The 22302-nt window shown below is 44.5% G+C and overlaps 1 protein-coding gene across 8 annotated transcripts in view; it reads left to right on the top strand.

Moving 5' to 3' along the window:
• LOC144495199 (FYN-binding protein 1-like) overlaps nt 1–22302 on the top strand; it is a 232892-nt gene that overhangs the window by 131376 nt on the left and 79214 nt on the right. For all 8 annotated transcript variants that reach the window (XM_078215256.1, XM_078215255.1, XM_078215252.1 and 5 more), the window contains one exon: nt 11459–11555. In XM_078215256.1, the coding sequence (XP_078071382.1) occupies nt 11459–11555 (97 nt within the window). The remainder of the gene's footprint in view (nt 1–11458; nt 11556–22302) is intronic.

Genomic DNA, 22302 nt, shown 5'->3' with positions numbered 1-22302 from the left:
CACGATGGAGGTTATTCTCAATGTGAAGGTGGAACTTTGTCTCCACAAGGACTGTGTGGTTGTCACTCTTACCGATACTGTCATGGACAGATTCATCTGTGGTAGGCAGGTTGGTGAGGATGAGGTCAAGTATGTTTTTCACTCTTGTTGGTTCCCTCACCACCTGCCATAGACCAAGTCTAGCAGTTATGTCCTTTAGGAGTGGCACAGTGGCACAGTGGTTAGCACTGCCGCCTCACAGCGCCAAGGACCTTGGTTCGATTCCCGGCTTGGGCCACTGTCTGTGTGGAGTCTGCACATTCTCCCCGTGCTGGTTAGGTGAATTGACCATGCTAAATTCTCCCTCAGTGTACCCGAACAGGCGGCGGAGTGTGGTGACTAGGGGATTTTCACAGTAACTTCAACACAGTAACCTCAACTTTAATGTTAAAGTTGTAGTTTATTTATTATTCACAAGTAAGGCTTACACTAACACTGCAATGAAGTTACTGAGAAATTCCCAAGTCCAACACCTGGGGGCCTATTCGGGTCAATGCACCTAACCAGCATCCCTTTCAGACTGTGGGAGGAAACCGGAGCACCCGGAGGAAACCCATGCAGACACGGGGAGAATGTGCAAACTCCGCACAAACAGTGATCCAAGCCAGGAATCGAACCCAGGTCCCTGGCACTGTGAGGCAGCAGTGCTAACCACTGTGCCAGCATGCCTATTGTAAGCCTACTTGTGACACTAATAAATAAAATAGAACTTGGCCAGCTTGGTCTGTGGTGATATCACTGAGTCACTCTTGGTGATGCACATTGAGATTCCCCACCCAGAATACATTCTGCGCCCTTGCCACCCTCCGTGCTTCTTCCGGGTTGTATTCCACATGGAGGAGTACTGACTCACCAGCTGACAGTACATGATAATCAGCAGGCGGTTTCCTTACTGATGTTTGACCTGGTACATATATGAAATAGAAAATACTTTTTTTTGTATATTTGTACCTGTTGTGAAAGGCAATCAATTTTTTGTGGTTTAACTCTTCAATATAATCAGAAAGTTTCCTCGGGATTCCATCAGTACTCTTTGGTGGTCAGAAGGGTTCCAAGGCTGGAAAGAACCATAGAACCATAGAACATTACAGCACAGAAACAGGCCTTTTGGCCCTTCTTGTCTGTGCTGAACCATTTTTCTGCCTAGTCCCACTGACCTGCACCTGGACCATATCCCTCCACACCCCTCTCATCCATGTACCTGTCCAAGTTTTTCTTAAATGTTAAAAGTGAGCCCGCATTCACCACTTCATCTGGCAGCTCATTCCACACTCCCACCACTCTCTGTGTGAAGAAGCCCCCCCTAATATTCCCTTTAAACTTTTCCCCCTTCACCCTTAACCCATGTCCTCTAGTTTATTTCTTGCATTCACTCTATCTATACCCATCATAATTTTATACACCTCTATCAAATCTCCCCTCATTCTTCTACGCTCTAGGGAATAAAGTCCTAACCTATTCAACCTTTCTCTGTAACTCAGTTTCTCAAGTCCTGGCAACATCCTTGTAAACCCTCTCTGCACTCTTTCAACCTTATTAATATCCTTCCTGTAATTAGGTGACCAAAACTGCACACAATACTCTAAATTCGGCCTCACCAATGTCTTATACAACCTCACCATAACATTCCAACTCTTATACTTAATACTTTAATTTATAAAGGCCAATGTACCAAAAGCACTCTTTACGACCCTATCTAACTGTGACGCCACTTTTAGGGAATTATGTATCTGTATTCCCAGATCCCTCTGTTCTACTGCACTCTTCAGTGTCCTACCATTTACCTCGTATGTTCTACCTTGGTTTGTCCAAACCTTGGTTTGAAAGGTTTGGAAAACCCTGGTAAAGATTATTATGTGGCCCACTGTACCTGTGCTGGCTCTTTCAATTAACTATTCAATGGTCGCTGGGTAATACAGAACTTGAAACTTGCTGAAAAGAGAGAAATGTGGCCAAAGCTTTTTCTCTTGCACTCATCAGGACAAATGCAAGAATGCCAAATTTCAAATATTCACAACAATTTATACTAAAGGAGAAAAGGGTGTTGATTGGTTGGCTCGTCATTTTTGATTGGCCAGAACATTGCTATGGAGAAAGTAACAAGGAACAATAGGCTCCCCAAGCTCTCGGGCAATTCAGAAAAGGTGTAAGGCTTTGTTCGTTCATGGGATATGGGTGTCACTGCTGAGTCAGCATTTGATGCCTATCTCTAATTGCCCTGGAACTGAGTGGCTTGCTGGTCCATTTCAGAGACAGCCACATTGCTGTGGGTCTATAGTCACATATAGGCCAGACCAGGTAAGGGTGAACGATTTCCTTCCCTAAAGGACATTCGGGAAATGTATTAATTAATTGAATTTCAATTCCACAAGTTGCCGTGTTGAGATTTGAACCCATGTTCCTAGACCATCAGCCTAGGCCTGGTGACTACTGGCTCAGTGACATTACCACTGTGCCACCATCTCCTCTTGAACTGATTTGATGTGTGTGCAGAGGTGTCCCTGTGTGCAAATGTATATCACATCCAGCAAGTGTAAATGAGATGTTATCAGCTTGCTGATTATTTGAAATTATCACACTCAGGATTGTTCAGCAATCACTGCCCAATCGCAGCATCACATCTAACAGCAGACACTTAATTGGGGTCTTGCAAGTGTGGGCCGGTTGAGCCGCGGGCCGGTTGAGCGCAGGCCGGTTGAGCGTAGGCTGGTTGTTGAGCATGGACTGGTTGTTGAGCGCCAGCTGGTTGAGCGCAGGCTGGTTGAGCGCAGGCTGGTTGAGCGCAGGCTGGTTGAGCGCGGGCTGTACAAATGTCTGATGTTTGATTGGATCAGTCCATTGGGATGTATGGCTTACGTTCCCAGCAACTGAGCACTATATTGCTCAATAGTGTGATAAACAAAACATCATTTTGGACAGATGGCAACAAAATAAAGCACAAGGGGAGATAGCAGTTGGGGGGAAGATGGGTTTAATCATGTGGCTGTCAGGAAATTTCAGGTTGAGATTTACAAATCCTTTAGATTGTGAAGAGAAGATTGAGAGAGGAGAGATGATCCACATTTCTGAGATTCCAGAAGATCTTTGAGCCTGTGAGGAGAGTCTTGGTTTAAAGACTTATGTTGCCCCAAAGAAGCTCTACTTTCCAGTGCAACCCAGTAGGATTTTTAAAAATTATCTTTTTCGGTTTCATGCTTCATCAAATAGCAATGATTTTTTGGTTATTTTTTCTTAGGGCAAAGTTTCTAATTTAGACCTGCTCAAAACTCCAACTTCCCACTTGGTTTCCACAAGAAACGACATTTGAATAAATTCTTTAGCTTTGTTTTACCAACTGAACCCAAAAAGGCACAGGTTTACAGGGCAGTCAGTGCCGTGGGCAGGAAAATCTACATTTTTTATAACAACATCTTGCATTTATATATAGCGCCCCTCATGGAGTAAAATGTCCCCTTGTGCTTCACAGCAGTAAGAAGTTTAACAACACCAGGTTAAAGTCCAACAGGTTTATTTGGTAGCAAAAGCCACACATAAACCTGTTGGACTTTAACCTGGTGTTGTTAAACTTCTTACTGTGTTTACCCCAGTCCAATGCCGGCATCTCCACATCTTCACAGCAGTGCCATTGGTCAAAGAGATAGGTTTTTAAAAAGCATCTTAAAGGATGAAGAGAAGACAGAAAAAGGTCATGGGGCAGAATTTTCAGCATTGCACTGGGAGTGTTTGATGGGGACAGTGTGGAGGGAGCTTTACTCTGTATCTAACCCTGTGCTGTACCTGTCCTGGGAGTGTTTGATGGGGACAGTGTAGAGGGAGCTTTACTCTGTATCTAACCCCGTGCTGTACCTGTCCTGGGAGTGTTTGATGGGGACAGTGTAGAGGGAGCTTTACTCTGTATCTAACCATGTGCTGTACCTGTCCTGGGAGTGTTTGATGAGGGACAGTGTAGAGGGAGCTTTACTCTGTATCTAACCACGTGCTGTACCTGTCCTGGGAGTGTTTGATGGGGACAGTGTAGAGGGAGCTTTACTCTGTATCTAACCATGTGCTGTACCTGTCCTGGGAGTGTTTGATGGGGACAGTGTAGAGGGAGCTTTACTCTGTATCTAACCATGTGCTGTACCTGTCCTGGGAGTGTTTGATGGGGGACAGTGTAGAGGGAGCTTTACTCTGTATCTAACCACGTGCTGTACCTGTCCTGGGAGTGTTTGATGGGGACAGTGTAGAGGGAGCTTTACTCTGTATCTAACCCTATGTTGTATTTACCGTGGGGATGTTTGATGTATTGGTTTTAATTTTCCAAAATTATATAGGCCCTGGAAAGGTCTTTAAAAATTTGAAAATAGCAAATGTGACTACTTCATTCAGGAAAGGAAGGAGACAGAAAGCTGGAAACTACAGGCCTGTTCACCTAACATCTGTCATAGGGAAATTGCTAGAATCTATCATTGAGGAGATTATACAGATCTCCTGGAAACTTCAATGCAATCAAGTATAGTCAACATGGGTTTGGGAAAGAGAAAATGAGAAAATGCAATGAGTGAAGTGCCACAGGGATCAATGTTGGGGCTTCAAATTTTTACAATTTACATCAATAATTTGGGTTAAGAGATCAAATATACAGTTGCAAAATTTGCATATGACGCAAAGATAAGGAAAGTTGTGGACATAAGAGTCTGCAAAGAGACATACATAGGTTAAGTAATGTAGAGTACATTAATGATTTAATTGTGAATGTGGGGGGTATAATTAGTAAATTCACAGATTACATGAAAATTGGAGGTGTATTAAACAGTGAGGAGGAAAGCCTTCGATTACAGAGTGATATCGACGGGCTGGTCAGATAGGTAGAACAGAGGCAAATGGAATTTAACTCTGAAATGTGTGAAATGATGCATTTTGGGAGGATTAATGAGGCAAGGGAATACATAACGAATGTTAGGATGCTAGGAAGTACAGAGGACCAGAGGGATTCTGTGCATGTTCATTGTCCCTGAAGCAGCAGGACAGGTAAATAAATAAGGTGGTTAAGAAAACGTATGGAATTCTTGTCTTTATTAGCCGAGATATAGAATATAAGAGCAGTGAGGTTATAATGGAGCTGTATAAAACACTTGTTAGGCCACAGATAGAGTACTGTGTGCAGTTCTGGCCACCACATTATAGAAAGGATGTTATAGATGGTGGTGTTCCCAGATATCTGCTGCCTTTGTCTTTCTAGATGGTGGTGGTTGTGGGTTTGGAAGGTGCTGTCTAAAGAGCTTTTATGAGTTCCTGCAGTGCATCTTGCTGCTACTGTTTGTTGGTGGTGAAAGAATTGAATGTTTGTGGAAGGTCTGCCCATCAATGGGCTGCTTTGTCCTGGATGATGTCAAGCTTCTTGAGTGTTGTTGGAGTTGTACTCATCCAGGCATGAGGAGAGTATTCCATCACATTCCTGACTTGTGCCTTGTTGATGGTGGACAGGCTTTGGGGAGTCAGGAGGTGAATTATTTGCGACAGGTTTCCTAGCCTCTGATCTGCTCTGGTAGGTACAACAATTTTTTGGCATTCCAGTTACGTTTCCAGCCAATGGTAACTCCCAGGATGTTGATAGTGTTTGATGGGATGGGAATAGTGTAGAGAGAGCTTTGATTACTAAACACAATGTGAGATTTGGTCTGATTAGTAAGCTTGCAGACAACACAAAAATTGGTGGAGTTGCGGATAGTGAAGAGGATTGTCAGAGGATGCAACAAAATATAGACTGGTTGGAGACTTGGATGGAGAAATGGCAGAGTTTAATCCGGACAAGTGTGAGATAATGCATTTTGGAAAGTCCAATGCATGTAGGAATTAGACAGTAAATGGTAGAACCCTCAGGCATATTGACAGGCAGAAAGATCTGGGCTTATATGCCCACCGATCACTGAAAGTGGCGACGCAGGTGGATAATGTAGTCAAGAAAGCATATGACATGCTTGCCTTCATCGGTCGGGGCATTGAGTATAAAATTCGGAGGTCAGGCTGCAGCTTTATAGAACCTTAGTTCGGCCTCATTTGGAATATTGTGTATAATTCTGGTCGCCACACTACCAGAAGGATGTGGATGCTTTGGAGAGGGTACAGAAGACGTTTAGCAGGATGTTGCCTGGTCTGGAGGGTATTAGCTATAAGGAGAGGTTGGATAAACTCGGTTTGTTCTCACTGGAACGACAAAGGTTGAGGGGCGACCTGATAGATGTTTACAAGATTATGACTGGCATGGACAGAGTGGATAGTCAGATGTTCTTTCCTAGGGTAGAAAAGTCAATTACTAGGGGACATAGATTTAAGGTGCATGGGGAAAGTTTAGAGGAGTTGCGCGAGACAAGTTTTTTACACAGAGGGTGGTGAATGTCTGAAACACACTGTCCGGGGAGGTGGTGGGTACAGGTACGATTTAAAAGGCAACTAGACGAATACATGAATAGGATGGGAATGGAACGATACGGACTCAGTGAGTGCATACGGTTTTAGTTTAGGCAGACATCATGATCGGTGCAGGCTTGGAGGGCCGAAGGGCCTGTTCCTGTGCTGTACTGTTCTTTGTTTTCTTTGAGACATTGAAGCAGTGTTTCATCTTCTAATTCATCTGTCACCTTTCTCCATTACGAGGAGTTCCCATATTAATGCAGTCAGTTTGAACAGGGAAAGGGCCTGACAGAAATTAGGCGGAAGTGTGATTGAGTGAAGCTGGCTGAAATATGTTAAATATTAAGGGGGAAGTTCGAAGCAAAGCACCCAAGCATATGTAAAAGCTGACACCATTTCCTGAGAGGGAAATCTGCATCCTGTATTGGGACACTAAACTTTGTGTTACAGAGTAAATAAAGTCTGTGGTTAAAATTCCCTCCTCTGCTTTGCCACATTTCATTTGCATTAGCAGGAAAAGGCAGTCACTGTACTGAAACCCAGGTTTGAAGCCACAGGGTTATTTCCCTGCATGCTTTCTGCCTTCAGCCTCAGCTTTTAGACTCCAGTGTGTTTCAAATTTAACATCTGTCACATTACTTGCTAAAGATGCAAGGCACTCAGCTAGAGTTTAAATGGAGACAGACTGTAGAATGCTAAGGTACAGAGGGTTCTGGATTGTACAGGAACTTTGAAAAGTTAGCACGTGGGACAGCAAGTAATTAGGATAGCAAATGAAATGTGGGCTTTTAAACAAGAAGGATGGAGTATTAAAGTAGGGAAATCTTGCTATCACTGGACAGGACACTGGTGAGACTGCACCTAGAGTATTGTGGATAGTTTCTATCTCCTTACTTAATGAGGGACAAACTTGCGTAGGAGGCAAGTCAGAGAAGGTTCACTAGGCTGATCCATGGGATGAAGGGGTTGTCTTATGAAGAAAGATTGAGTAGGTTGGGCCTATATTCTATGGAGTTTAGAAGAATGAAAGGTGACCTTATTGAGGATATCAGATTCTGAGGTGGCTGGACAGGACAGATGCTGTTCCCTTAGTTCTACATAAAGCCTTCAAGGGGAAACATCCTCTCAGCATCTGTCCTGTCCAGCCACCTCAGAATCTGATGTCCTCAATAAGGTCACCTTTCATTCTTCTAAACTCCATAGAATATAGGCCCAACCTACTCAATCTTTCTTCATAAGACAACCCCTATATTAGTCGAAGATGAGGAGGAATTTCTTCTCTCAGTCAGTTGTTAGTTTGTGGAATTGTCTTCCCTCGTGCACAGTGGGGAAGACAAGGGATCTGCTTCTTAATCAACAGCCTGTGGTGCCTAGTCGGAGCAACATTGGCAACTTTCTACTCAATAAGAGTTTTAACAACACCAGGTTAAAGTCCAACAGGTTTATTTGGTAGCAAATACCATTAGCTTTCGGAGCGCTGCTCCTTCGTCAGATGGAGTGGAAATGTGCTCTCAAACAGGGCACAGAGACACAAAAATCAAGTTACAGAATACTGATTAGAATGGAAATCCCTACAGCCAGCCAGATCTTAAAGATACAGACAATGTGGGTGGAGGGAGCATTAAGCACAGGTTAAAGAGATGTGTATTGTCTCCAGACAGGATAGCCTGCAAGTCCAGGAGGCAAGCTGTGGGGGTTACTGATAATGTGACATAAATCCAACATCCCGGTTTAGGCCGTCCTCATGTGTGCGGAACTTAGCCATCTCTCCCGCTCTCTTGCCCCTGCAGGGAAGAGTAATCTGTGGCTGGTAGTGTACCAGTGATGGTGTATCCCTTTACAGGCCCAGCTTGGTCCTTCTCCAGTGTCTCCTCTTGGACTTGTACTGATCTTGTAGCCGGTTTTCATGCGGCTCCACTGTGGAATCAGCCGGTTCTGCTTCATCTTCTTAGCGAGGAATCGCTTCATCCTGAAGGTTTTGTGGGATGGCATGGCCGCACGGCAGGAGGGATTCGTTCCTCCGGTGGAGAGGAGGGATCGCCCGCAGAGTGGCAGCGGATCCCCCTGCCCTCTCCCTCCCCACCCATCGGCCGCAGAGTGGCAGCGGAACCCCCCCCCCCCCCCCCGACCAGAGGATGATCTGGGTCCTGCCCCACTCCTCCTCCCACCCCCCCTCCTCCTCCCACGCCCCCTCCCCCTCCACCCCACCCCCTCCCCTGACCAGAGGATGATCTCCGCAAAACGGACCGGAGCCGGCAAAACATGTATGGGCGTGCTGGAAAGAGGATTCCGGGAGCGGATCTATTTGACGCCGGGATTCGGCACTTAGACTCAAAATGGTAAAATCAGGCCCTATGACTCTATATGTGCCAAGTAATAATGTATCAGTCTGTCAGTATAACAGCCACAAGGAGAGTAGCAATATATACGCTCAATGTAGCTCCTGCATTTTGAATTTAAAGTTGGATTATTTTGAACTTACTGGAACCAGAGAACAGAACAATCTCTGAGTGTTTCCCAAAATACAGTGAAATGATCTTGCTTTTACCCTCAGCTGAAAGACTATCGCATCAAATCTGTGGCCTTTTCTCTTAAACTTAGATCAGTGCAACATTAAAGAAATGTGTGAGCCTCATGACAAAAGCTGCCCTTCCTCTCCAGAACATGTGAATTTACAATCATCAAATTGATGTATCTTTTCAATGCTCAGAACAATTTTCCCGAAATTGGGTCCATTGGTAAGAGAGCAGGGAGTGTACAGATTGCGTAGCATTTTACCAGATGTGTACAAAACAGACTCGGCCGAGAAAGGACTGGTTTCACTTCAGTGAATGACTTGTTTTCCAAGAATACAAAAGCAAAATGCTGGAAATCTGAAATAAAAACAGAAAATGTTGGAAACACTCAGCAGGTTTGACTGTGGAGATGGGAACAGAGTTAATGTGGAAATTTTAACCAAAGAAAATGGGCAGGTATCCAGTGGTTAAAGTCTTAAAAATTGAAATCCCTACCCTTTAGCCATTTCATCTCTCCTGTCTTCCACCTTGGTGCAGATCTTTCCTTTGGTTTCTATCCTTCCCTGTCCCTTTCCCTCCCTCTGTACAAACTTAAACACTGTTTAACTTTTGCCATTGGTGAAGCTTTTACTCTGTTTCCATCTCTACTGATACTGCTTGACCTGCTATTTTCAGCCTTTTCTCTTTTTATTTCAGTTTTTTTAAGAAGTTGTGGTCACATTTCAAAAGCTGATTCCACATAGAAATTAAACCAAGGACATGAGCCAATTTCATCGGTAGTGGAAACACATTTCTCCTTTTGATTCTGCTTTTCTTCACTTCTCCTTCATGCTTCCTCATTTTTTTTATATTACTGTTATGCTCAGAATAGACTGGGAGGAACTAAATGGCCTTACACAGCACATTCAATGCAGGCATAATAATCAATGTTACAATGGGGGGTTGGTGGAATAGAGTACATAATGAAAGACTTTCATTTATATAGCGCCTTTCATGGCCTCAGAATGACTCAAAGCACTTAACAGCCAACGAAATGCTTTTGTAGTCATTGTTGCTTCATCAATGACCTTCCTTCCATCAGAAGGTCAGAAGTGGGGATGTTCGCTGATGATTGCACAATGTTCAGCACCATTCGTGACTCCTCGGATACTGAAGCAGTCCATGTCCAAATGCAGCAAGACCTGGACAATATCCAGGCTTGGGCTGACAAGTGGCAAGTAACATTTGCACCACACAAATGCCAGGCAATGACCATCTCCAACAAGAGAGGATCTAACCACCACCTCTTGACATTCAGCATTACCATTACTGAACCCCCACCCACTATCCTGGGGGTTACCATTGACCAGTAACTGAACTGGACTCGCCATATAAATGCAGTGGTTGCAAGACCAGGTCAGAAGCTCGGAATCCTGCGGTGAATAACTCACCTTCTGACTCCCAAAGCCTGTCCACCATCTACAATTGTAGAATCCCTACTTTGCAGAAGGAGGCCATTCAGCCTATTGAGTTTGCACCAACTCTCCAAAAGAGCATCCTACCCAGGTCCACCCCCTGCCCTATCCTCGTAGCCCCACGCATTTACCCTGCTAATCTGTTAACCTACACATTTTGGGACAGTAAGGGGTCATTTAGGATGGCCAATCCATCTACCCTGCACATAATTGGACTGTGGGAGGAAACCGGAGCACCCGGAGAAAACCCATGCGGACATGGGGAGAACATGGAATCAAACCCGAGTTCCTGGCGCTGTGTGGCAACAGTGTTAACCATTGTGCCACCGTGCACACACTTGTACAAGGCATAAGTCAGGAGTGTGATGGAATATTCCCCGCTTGCCTGGATGGGTGCAGCTCCAACAACACTCAAGAAGTTCGACACCATCCATGACAAAGCAGCCCACTTGATTGGCACCCTATCCAAAAACATTCAATCCTTCCACAACCGACGCTCAATGACAGCAGTGTGTACTATCTACAAGATGCACTGCAGCAACTCACCAAGGTTCCTTTGACAGCATCTTCCAAACCCACAACCATTACCATAGAGAAGGACAGGAGCAGCAGATACCTGGGAACACCACCACCTGGAGGTTCCCCTCCAAGCCACTCACCATCCTGACTTGGAAATATATCGCCGTTCCTTCACTGTCACTGGGTCAAAATTCCTTCCTAACAGTTCCAGCCCTGATCCCATGAATGAATAAATAATTTCTTGTCTTGTTTTCAGTCCTTTAACCAATCAATTATGGTCTACTCCTGCTCCTATTATTTGTGTTCTTGATTTTTCTTGTCTTTTGCCTAGTCCGAGGTATGCAAATGCCATAAATAAATCATAAAAAACACTCTATTTCCCACCTATTTGGTGTTCCAGGATCTCTGATAGTTTGTTTCTTTTGCTGTCTTGCTGCCTGATCTTTTTCTCTCCTGCAGTACTACAGTGTTTGACTTCCCACCTTATGACTCTGATTAATGTTGGTCATTTTTCCTTTGTCCTTTTCTGTTGTACAGGTTCCAATCGTCCTGCCAATAAGATGTCACCTACTTCGACTCCCTTGGCACCCAATCTGCCCCCTCGCCCGCTGACCAGCAAACCACCTGATATCATGTAAGTGAAGTGACTCCAGAAATTAAAATAAAACGCCAGTTGGCATTTTGGCTTTCAGTGGCTATCAGACTGCCCTGCAGACTTTGCACATTGTAAGAACTCCATTCCTCTGCAATTAGCTGTTTGTGACAGATATTTCTCCACACCCACTCTCCCATACTCTCACTCAAACACACACACACACACACGGGCACCCATTCTGTGACAAGCTCTCCCAAAGCCAAATTATAAAATTCCAGTAATTTTACCACACAATGCCCAGTGGCTCTTAGAGAGTTCTCTGGGGGTCACAGGAAACTGGCTGCCCAGATCTGGCGTTGTCCACAAGTCAGAAGTGGAATTCTCTCCATTTACTTGGAAGAATATGGCTTCAGCACTCAAGAGGCTTAACACCATCCAGGACAAAACAATCTGCTTAACTGGCATTGTTTCACCACCTTAAACATTCACTCCCTCCACCAGTGACACCCGGTGGCAGCTGTGTGTACCATCTACAAGCTGCACCGCAGCAACTCACCAAGGCTCCTTCAACAGCACCTTCCAAATCAGGACATCTGCCACTTAAAAGGAAAAATGCAGAGACACAGGGGAACACACCTTCCTGACTTGGAAATGTATCACTGTTCATTCACCCTCACTGGGTCAAATTCCTCCGTAAGAGTTTTAACAACACCAGGTTAAAGTCCAACAGGTCTATTTGGTAGCAAATACCATTAGCTTTTGGAGCAGCGCTCCGAAAGCTAATGGTATTTGCTACCAAATAAACCTGTTGGACTTTAACCTGGTGTTGTTAAAATTCTTACTGTATTCACCCCAGTCCAACGCCGGCATCTCCACATCAAATTCCTCCCTCAGAGCACTGTGGGATACTTACCCCACATGGACTGCAGCAGTTCAAGAAGGCGGCTCACCACTATGTTCTCAAGTGGCAATTAGGGATGGGCAGTAAATCACAGAATCACAGAATACTGTAGTGCAGAAGAGGCCCAATGGCCCATCAAATCTGCGCCGATGCATGAAAGGTCCTGACCTGCCCACCAAATCCCACTTGCCAGCACTTGGCCCATAGCCTTGAATGTTATTGTGTGCCAAGTACTCATTCAGGTACTTTTTAAAGGATGTGAGGAATAGTGCCTCCACCACCCTCCCAGGCAGTGCATTCCAGACCTGTCAGCACTCACAGTGCAGACAAGCAGCAGCACTGAGAGGCTTCTGCTTTTATAGGTTTCAACTTACAATGCCCTGGAACTGGTTTGAACCAGTTGTACAATTAGCCAGCCAGAGTTACAGTTGAGAGCAACTCAGCTGACTCCTGGTTTCAGTAATGTACTAACTAAAGTGCGTTAACCAGAGTTCAGGGTATGTACATTCCTCTTGAGTGAAGGGCAAGGCTGGTAGATGTAGGAACCCTGGATGACTCAAGATATTGAGGCCCTGGTCAAGAAGAAAAAGGAGGCACATGACATGCATAGGCAGCTGGGATCTCTTGAAGAGTATAGGGGGTGTAGGAGTAGAGTTAAGAGAGAAATCAGGAGGGCAAAAAGGGGACACGAGATTGTTTTGGCAGATAAGGCAAAAGAGAATCCAAAGAGCTTCTATAAATACATAAAGGGCAAAAGAGTTACTAGGGAGAAAGTAGGGCCTCTTGAGGATCAACAAGGTCATCTATGTGCAGATCCACAAGAGATGGGTGAGATCCTAAATGAATATTTCTCATCAGTATTCACTGTTGAGAAAAGCATGGTATTAGGGAACTTGGGGAAATAAATAGTGATGTCTTGAGGAGTGTACATATTACAGAGAAGGAGGTGCTGGAAGTCATAATGCACATCAAGGTAGGTAAATCCCCAGGACCTATCCCAGGACATTGTGGGAGGCTAGGGAGGAAATTGCGGGTCCCCTAACCAAGATATTTGAATCATCGATAGTCACAGGTGAGGTGCCTGAAGATTGGAGGGTGGCAAATGTTGTGCCATAGAACCATAGAACATTACAGCACAGAAATAGGCCTTTTGGCCCTTCATGGCTGTGCCAAACTATTTTTCTGCCTAGTCCCACTGACCTGTACCTGGACCATATCCCTCCACACCCCTCTCATCCATGTACCTGTCCAAGTTTTTCTTAAATGTTAAAAGTGAGCCTGCATTCACCACTTCATCTGGCAGCTCATTCCACACTCCCACCACTCTCTGTGTGAAGAGGCCCCCCCCTAATATTCCCTTTAAACTTTTCCCCCTTCACCCTTAACCCATGTCCTCTAGTTTTTTTCTCCCCTAGCCTCAGTGGAAAAAGCCTGCTTGCATTCACTCTATCTATACCCATCATAATTTTATACACCTCTATCAAATCTCCCCTCATTCTTCTACGCTCCAGGGAATAAAGTCCTAACCTATTCAACCTTTCTCTGTAACCCAGTTTCTCAAGTCCCGGCAACATCCTTGTAAACCTTCTCTGCACTCTTTCAACCTTATTAATATCCTTCCTGTAATTAGGTGACCAAAACTGCACACAATATTCTAAATTCAGCCTCACCAATGTCTTATACAACCTCACCATAACATTCCAACTCTTATACTCAATGCTTTGATTTATAAAGGCCAATGTACCAAAAGCACTCTTTACAACCCTATCTACCTGTGACGCCACTTTTAGGGAATTATGTATCTGTATTCCCAGATCCCTCTGTTCTACTGCACTCTTCAGTGTCCTACCATTTACCTCGTATGTTCTATCTTGGGTTGTCCTTCCAAAGTGCAATATCTCACACTTGTCTGCATTAAACTCCATCTGTCATTTTTCAGCCCATTTTTCTAGCTTGTCCAAATCCCTCTGCAAGCTTTGAAAACCTTCCTCACTGTCCACTACACCTCCAATCTTTGTATCATCAGCAAATTTGCTGATCCAATTTACCACATTATCATCCAGATCATTGATATAGATGACAAACAACAATGGACCCAGCACTGATCCCTGTGGCACACCACTAGACACAGGCCTCCACTCAGAGAAGCAATCCTCCACTACCACTCTCTGGCTTCTTCCATTGAGCCAATGTCTAATCCAATTTACTACCTCTCCATGTATACCTAGCGACTGAACCTTCCTAACTAACCTTCCACGCGGGACCTTGTCAAAGGCCTTACTGAAGTCCATGTAGGCAACATCCACTGCCTTCCCTTCATCCACTTTCCTGGTAACCTCCTCGAAAAACTCTAATAGATTGGTTAAACATGACCTACCACGCACAAAGCCATGTTGACTCTCCCTAATAAGTCCCTGTCTATCCAAATATTTGTAGATCCTATCTCTTACTACTCCTTCCAATAATTTACCTACTACTGACGTCAAACTTACTGGCCTATAATTTTCCGCTTTACTTTTTGAAAAAGTAATTCCTTTGTTTAAAAAGAATTGCAGGGAAAAGCCTGGGAACTTCAGGCTGGTGAGCCTCACGTCTGTAATGGGTAAGTTGTTGGAAGGTATTTTGAGAGACAGGATCTACAAGCATTTAGAGAGGCAAGGACTGATTAGGGACAGTCAGCATGGCTTTGTGAGTGGAAAATCATGTCTCACAAATTTGATTGAGTTTTTTGAAGAGGTAACCAAGAAGGTGGATGAGGGCAGTGCAGTTGATGTTGTCTACATGGACCTTAGCAAGGCCTTTGACAAGGTACCGCATGGTAGGTTGTTGCATGAGGTTAAATCTCATGGGATCCAGGGTGAGGTATCTAAATGGATACAAAATTGGCTTGATGACAGAAGCCAGTGGGTGGTTGTGGAGAGTTGTTTTTCAAACTGGAGGCCTGTGACCAGAGGTGTGCCTCAGGGATCAGTGCTGGATCCATTGTTATTTGTCATTTATATTAATAATTTGGATGAGAATATAGGAGACATGGTCAGTAAGTTTGCAGATGAGACCAAGATTGGTGGCATAGTGGGCAGTGAAGAAGGTTATCTCGGATTGCAACAGGACCTTGATCAATTTGGCCAATGAGCTGACGAATGGTCGATGGAGTTTAATTTAGATAAATGAGAGGTGATGCATTTTGCTAGATTGAACCAGGGCAGGACTTACTCAGTTAATGGTAGGGCATTGGGGAGAGTTACAGAACAAAGAGATCCAGGGGTACATGTTCATAGCTCCTTGAAACTGGAGTCACAGGTGGACAGAGTGGTGAAGAAGGCATTCGGCATGCTTGGTTTCATTGGTCAGAACATTGAATATAGGAGTTGGGACGTCTTGTTGAAGTTGTACAAGACATTGGTAAGGCCCACACTTGGAATACTGTATACAGTTCTGGTCACCCAATTATAGAAAGGATATTATTAAACTAGAAAAAGACTCACTAGGATGCTACCGGGACTTGATGGTTTGAGTTATAAGGAGGGGCTGGTCGACTGGGACTTCTTTCTCTGGCGTAGGAGGGTGAGAGTTGATCTTATAGAACTCTCTAAAATAATGAGGGCATAGAACAGTTGGATTGTCAATATCTTTTTGCAAAGGTAGGGGAGTCTAAAACTAGAGGGCATAGGTTTAAGGTGAGAGAGGAGAGATACAAAAGGGTCCAGAGGGGCAATTTCTTCACACAGAGGTGGTGAGTGTCTGGAACAAGCTGTCAGAGGTAGTAGTAGAGGCGGGTACAATTTTGTCTTTTAAAAAGCATTTAGACAGTTACATGGGTAAGATGGGTATAAAGGGATGTGGGCCAAATGTGGGCATTTGGGACTAGCTTAGGGGTTTAAAAAAAGGGCGGCATGGACAAGTTGGGCTGAAGGGCCTGTTTCCATGCTGTAAACCTCTATGACTATGATTCTACAACTCTAAAGTGCAGCTTTTAACTGCCCAATTAAATAACTAATTTAGCTAATCCTGAAAGCAAGTTGAATGACTACTTATCCCCTTATAACTCACCACTTGAACTCGCTGTTTCCACCCAACTCCAAAAGCACTCTCATTCAGCTGCTGGACTAGCCAGTGACACCCACATTAATGGAGGAATTTTTAAAATTTAGGAATGGAGACTAAATGCTGGTCCTCCTAATGATACCCAGGTCCCACGAGCAAACACAAAACTGGGGATTGGCCATAAAAGCCTGTAAAGGCAAATTATTTTATACAGAGGGTGGTACGTGCCAGGAATGTGCTATCAGAGGAAGTGGGGGAAGCAAATATAATAGCAAAGTTTAAGAGTTATCTTGACAGATACATGAACAAGCAGGGAACAGAGGGATATGGACCACATAGAGGCAAAAGGTCTTCAGTTTAGAAAGACATCATGTGTCGGCGCAGGCTTGGTAGGCCGAAGAGCCTGTTCCTGTGCTGTATTGTTCTTTGGTTTTTTTAACACTCATGTCCCATGAATAAATAAATACACACACACATTCACAGAGACACAAACACATACCCACTCAGAATCAGTCTCTCACACATTCACCAAAGTGGGAACATACCCAGAAAGTGCGACACTAGCTGCTTTTTTGTTCCAAGTTTTCTATATTCAGGGAACATAGAACATAGAAAGCCACAGCACAAACAGGCCCTTCGGCCCACAAGTTGCGCCGATCACATTCCCACCTCTAGGCCTATCTATAGCCCTCAATCCCATTAAATCCCATGTACTCATCCAGAAGTCTCTTAAAAGACCCCAACGAGTTTGCCTCCACCACCACCGACGTCAGCCGATTCCACTCACCCACCACCCTCTGAGTGAAAAACTTACCCCTGACATCCCCCCTGTACCTACCCCCCAGCACCTTAAACCTGTGTCCTCTCGTAGCAACCATTTCAGCCCTTGGAAATAGCCTCTGAGAGTCCACCCTATCCAGACCCCTCAACATCTTGTAAACCTCTATCAGGTCACCTCTCATCCTTCGTCTCTCCAGGGAGAAGAGACCAAGCTCCCTCAACCTATCCTCATAAGGCATGCCCCCCAATCCAGGCAACATCCTTGTAAATCTCCTCTGCACCCTTTCAATGGCTTCAACATCTTTCCTGTAATGAGGTGACCAGAACTGCGCGCAGTACTCCAAGTGGGGTCTAACCAGGGTCCTATAAAGCTGCAGCATTATCTCCCGACTCCTAAACTCAATCCCTCGATTAATGAAGGCCAGTACGCCATACGCCTTCTTGACCGCATCCTCCACCTGCGAGGCCGATTTAAGAGTCCTATGGACCCGGACCCCAAGGTCCTTCTGATCCTCTACACTGCTAAGAATGGTACCCTTCATTTTATACTGCTGCTCCATCCCATTGGATCTGCCAAAATGGATCACTACACACTTATCCGGGTTGAAGTCCATCTGCCACTTCTCCGCCCAGTCTTGCATTCTATCTATGTCTCGCTGCAACTTCTGACATCCCTCCAAACTATCCACAACACCACCTACCTTGGTGTCGTCAGCAAACTTACCAACCCATCCCTCCACTTCCTCATCCAGGTCATTTATGAAAATGACAAACAGCAAGGGTCCCAGAACAGATCCCTGGGGCACTCCACTGGTCACTGACCTCCATGCAGAGAAAGACCCCTCCATACAGACAAATTACTAAAGGATTTTTAAGTCGATGTTCATCTTCAGGTGTAAATCAGTACTAACTTGATTTGCATAGTTTTTGTTATGATCTCTGTAGAAAATGATAACTTTTGAAAAGAAATTCAGACTTCCAGTGAATAGGTTTAACTGTAACAAACTAAACACTATTTCAGTAAGCAACTTATACTGGAAACTATAGAATAGAGTTTCATCCTTTTAACATTAAAATGACCAAAGATCTCTTGCTTGGCAGTTCGCCTTTATGCTATTTATACTAGTGCATAAATAGTATACTGGTATACTATTTATACGAGTGCAAGAAGCTACTTAAGAGGGAAATCAGGAGGGCTAAAAGAAGACATGAGGTTGCTTTGGCAGACAGAGTGAAGGAAAATCCAAAGAGCTTCTATAGGTATGTTAGGAGCAAAAGGATAGTGAGGGATAAAATTGGTCCTCTTGAAGACCAGAGTGGTAGACTGTGTATGGAACCAAAAGAGATGGGGGAGATACTAAATGGTTTTTTTGCATCCGTATTTACTGAGGAAACGGGCATGGAGTCTACGGAAATAGGGCAAACAGGTAGGGAGGTCATGGAACCTTTACAGATTAAAGGGGAGGAGGTGCTCACTGTCTTGAGGCAAGTCAGAGTGGATAAATCCCCAGGACCGGACAGGGTATTCCCACGGACCTTGAGGGAAGCTAGCGTTGAACTTGCAGGGGCCCTGGCAGACATATTTAAAATGTCAGTATTCACGGGGGAGGTGCCGGATGATTGGAAGGTGGCTCATGTTGTTCCGTTGTTTAAAAAAGGTTCCAAAAGAAATCCGGGAAATTATAGGCCAGTAAGTTTGACGTCGGTGGTGGGCAAGTTATTGGAAGGTGTGATAAGGGATAGGATCTACAAATATTTGGATAGACAGGGACTTATTAGGGAGAGTCAACGTGGCTTTGTGCGTGGTAGGTCATGTTTGACCAATCTATTAGAGTTTTTCGAGGAGGTTACCAGGAAAGTGCATGAGGGGAAGGCGGTGGATGTTGTCTACCTGGATTTCAGCAAGGCCTTTGACAAAGTCCCTCATGGGAGGTTAGTTAGGAAGGTTCAGTCGCTAGGTATACATGGGGAGGTAATAAATTGGATTAGACACTGGCTCAATGGAAGAAGCCAGAGAGTGGTTGTGGAGGATTGCTTCTCTGAGTGGAGGCCTGTGACTAGTGGTGTGCCGCAGGGATCGGTGTTGGGTCCATTGTTGTTTGTCATCTATATCAATGATCTGGATGATAATGTGGTCAATTGGATCAGCAAATTTGCTGATGATACAAAGATTGGAGGTGTAGTGGACAGTGAGGAAGGTTTTCAAAGCTTGCAGAGGGATTTGGACCAACTCGAAAAATGGGCTGAAAAATGGCAAATGGAATTTAACGCAGACAAGTGTGAGATATTGCACTTTGGAAGGACAAACCAAAGTAGAACGTACAGGGTAAATGGTAGGACTCTGAAGAGTGCAGTTGAACAGAGGGATCTGGGAATACAGGTACAGAATTCCCTAAAAGTGACGTCACAGGTGGATAGGGTCGTAAAGAGTGCCTTTGGTACATTGGCCTTTATAAATCGGAGTATCGACTATAAAAGTTGGAGTGTTATGGTAAGGTTGTATAAGGCATTGGTGAGGCCGAATTTGGAGTATTGTATACAGTTTTGGTCACCTAGTTACAGGAAGGATGTAAATAAGGTTGAAAGAGTGCAGAGAAGGTTCACAAGGATGTTGCCAGGACTTGAGAAGCTGAGTTACAAAGAGAGATTGAATAGGTTGGGACTTTATTCCCTGGAGCGTAGAAGATTGAGGGGAGATTTGATAGAGGTGTATAAGATTTTGATGGGTATAGATAGAGTGAATGCAAGCAGGCTTTTTCCGCTGAGGCTAGGGGAGAAAAAAACCAGAGGGCATGGGTTAAGGGTGAAAGGAGAAAAGTTTAAAGGGAATATTAGGGGGGGCTTCTTCACGCAGAGAGTGGTGGGAGTGTGGAATGAGCTGCCAGATGAAGTGGTGAATGCGGGCTCACTTTTAACATTTAAGAAAAACTTGGATGGGTTCATGGATGAGAGGGGTGTGGAGGGATATGGTCCAAGTGCAGGTCAGTGGGACTAGGCAAAAAATGGTTCGGCACAGACAAGAAGGGCCAAAAGGCCTGTTTCTGAGCTGTAATTTTCTATGGTTCTATGGTTCTATTCTTAAGTAGACATTGAATTGTCCTGGAACCAGCGCAAAGTGATTCTCAGCTCCCGAGGGTTTGCTTCTGTTCTGTCCTTTTTCAGCCTGGTAACTTTTAACCTCGGAACTGTGTTTCACTTTGCGGGCTTGCCTGGAGATTCTCCCTGTAGCTTACAAGCTCGACAAATCTTCAACCTTGTTTTAAATCCTCACAAATTTGGTCTTTTCAGTAGGAGCTTGAGCGCCCACTCACATTCCTGCACAGTGAACTATAGAGACTTGTCACCACTACCATCTAGGAGGACAGGAACAGCAGATATCTGGGAACACCACCATCTGGAGGTTCCCCTCCAACTCACTCATCATCCTGACTTGGAAATCTATCACCTTTCCTTCACTGTCGCTGGGTCAAAATCTTGGACTCCATCCCGAACATCACGCTCGGTGTACCTATACCTCAGGGACTGCTGCGGCTCATAAAGGCAGCTCACCGCCATCTTCTCCAGGGTAATTAGGAATGGGAAATAAATGCTGGTCTGGACATCGATGCCCACATCCCCTGAACCTTATGTATGTGGATAGAGCCAAAAGCCTTTGGGGATGAAATCTCTAGCATCAGGGGTCTATCTGTTTTTCACTTCAGAAAGTAGGTCAAAATCTTGGACTGCATCCCTAACAACACATCAGGACCTGCAGAGGTTGAAGAAGGCAGCTCAGCACCACCTTCTTAAGGGCAACTAGGATGGGCAATAATCCTACCCTAGCCAGCAACACCCACATCCCACAAATGAATAAAAAAACTTTCTACTCCGGTAACCAGGATCAGTTTCTAACCCTAAATGTATGGTTATCAATGAGAAAGGGTCTGAAAGGTCACAAGGCCTTTCTGGTACAATGACCTGTACAATCACTATTGTGTGAACCATGTGAAGAGTGTCTACTGAGGCAAAATACTGTCGGGCAAGCATCTATACATATTAAGAAAAACGCCACCCAGTCATCCAAGGAACAGCCCATATGTACACCCTCAAAGCAGATGGAGCACCAAAAATTTCTCAATGTGTAAAATAAAAGGTTGTCAAATAGAATCAAATCTGTCAACTGATCCTCTTAATATAAATATTACTTTTCAAGTTTTAGGTAGTGCATAGTGTGTTTTACCCAACAAGAAACAGAAGGGGAACTTCCAACCAAGCATCCTCCAACAACCTAAAAATGTAACAAAGGCTATCATATCTGCCCGCCCCCTTGTAAAATTATATCTTCAGAAGGAACTCCCCAGGGCCTGATGCTCTGCATCCCAGAGTACTTCAGGAAATGGCCTTAGAAATAGTGGATGCATTGGTGATCATTTTCCAGCATTCTATAGACTCTGGAAGAGTTCCAGTGGATTGGAGGGTAGCTAATGTAACCCCATTTTTAAAAAAGGAGGGAGAGAGAAAACAGGGAATTATAGATTGGTTAGCCTGACATCAGTGGTGGGGAAAATGCTGGAGTCAATTATGAAGGATGTAATAACTGAGCATTTGGAAAGCAGTGAGAGAATTGGTCCAAGTCAGCATGGATTCACTAAAGGGAAATCGTGCTTGACAAATCTTCTGGAATTTTTTGAGGATGTAACCAGTAGAGTGGACAAGGGTGAACCAGTGGATGTTGTGTATCTGGACTTTCAAACGATTTTTGACAAGATCCCACACAACAGATTGGTGAGCAAAATTAAAGCTCATGGTATTGGGAGTAAAGTATTGACATTGATAGAGAACTGGTTGGCAGACAGGAAGCGGAGCGTGGGAATAAACAGGTCCTTTTCAGAGTGACAGGTAGCTTATTAGATATGTTCAAGAGGGAGCTGGATGAGGCCGTTATGACTAAAGAGATCAAGCAGTATGGAGAGCAAGCGGGAGTGGGATAATGAAAGTGCATGATCAACCATGATCATATTGAATGGTGGTGCAGGCTTGAACATAAGAACATAAGAACTAGGAGCAGGAGTAGGCCATCTG

The sequence above is a fragment of the Mustelus asterias genome, chromosome 6 (assembly GCF_964213995.1).
Source record: "Mustelus asterias chromosome 6, sMusAst1.hap1.1, whole genome shotgun sequence".
NCBI classification, from domain to species: Eukaryota; Metazoa; Chordata; class Chondrichthyes; order Carcharhiniformes; family Triakidae; genus Mustelus; species Mustelus asterias.
This window is presented reverse-complemented; position numbering and strand designations above follow the sequence as displayed.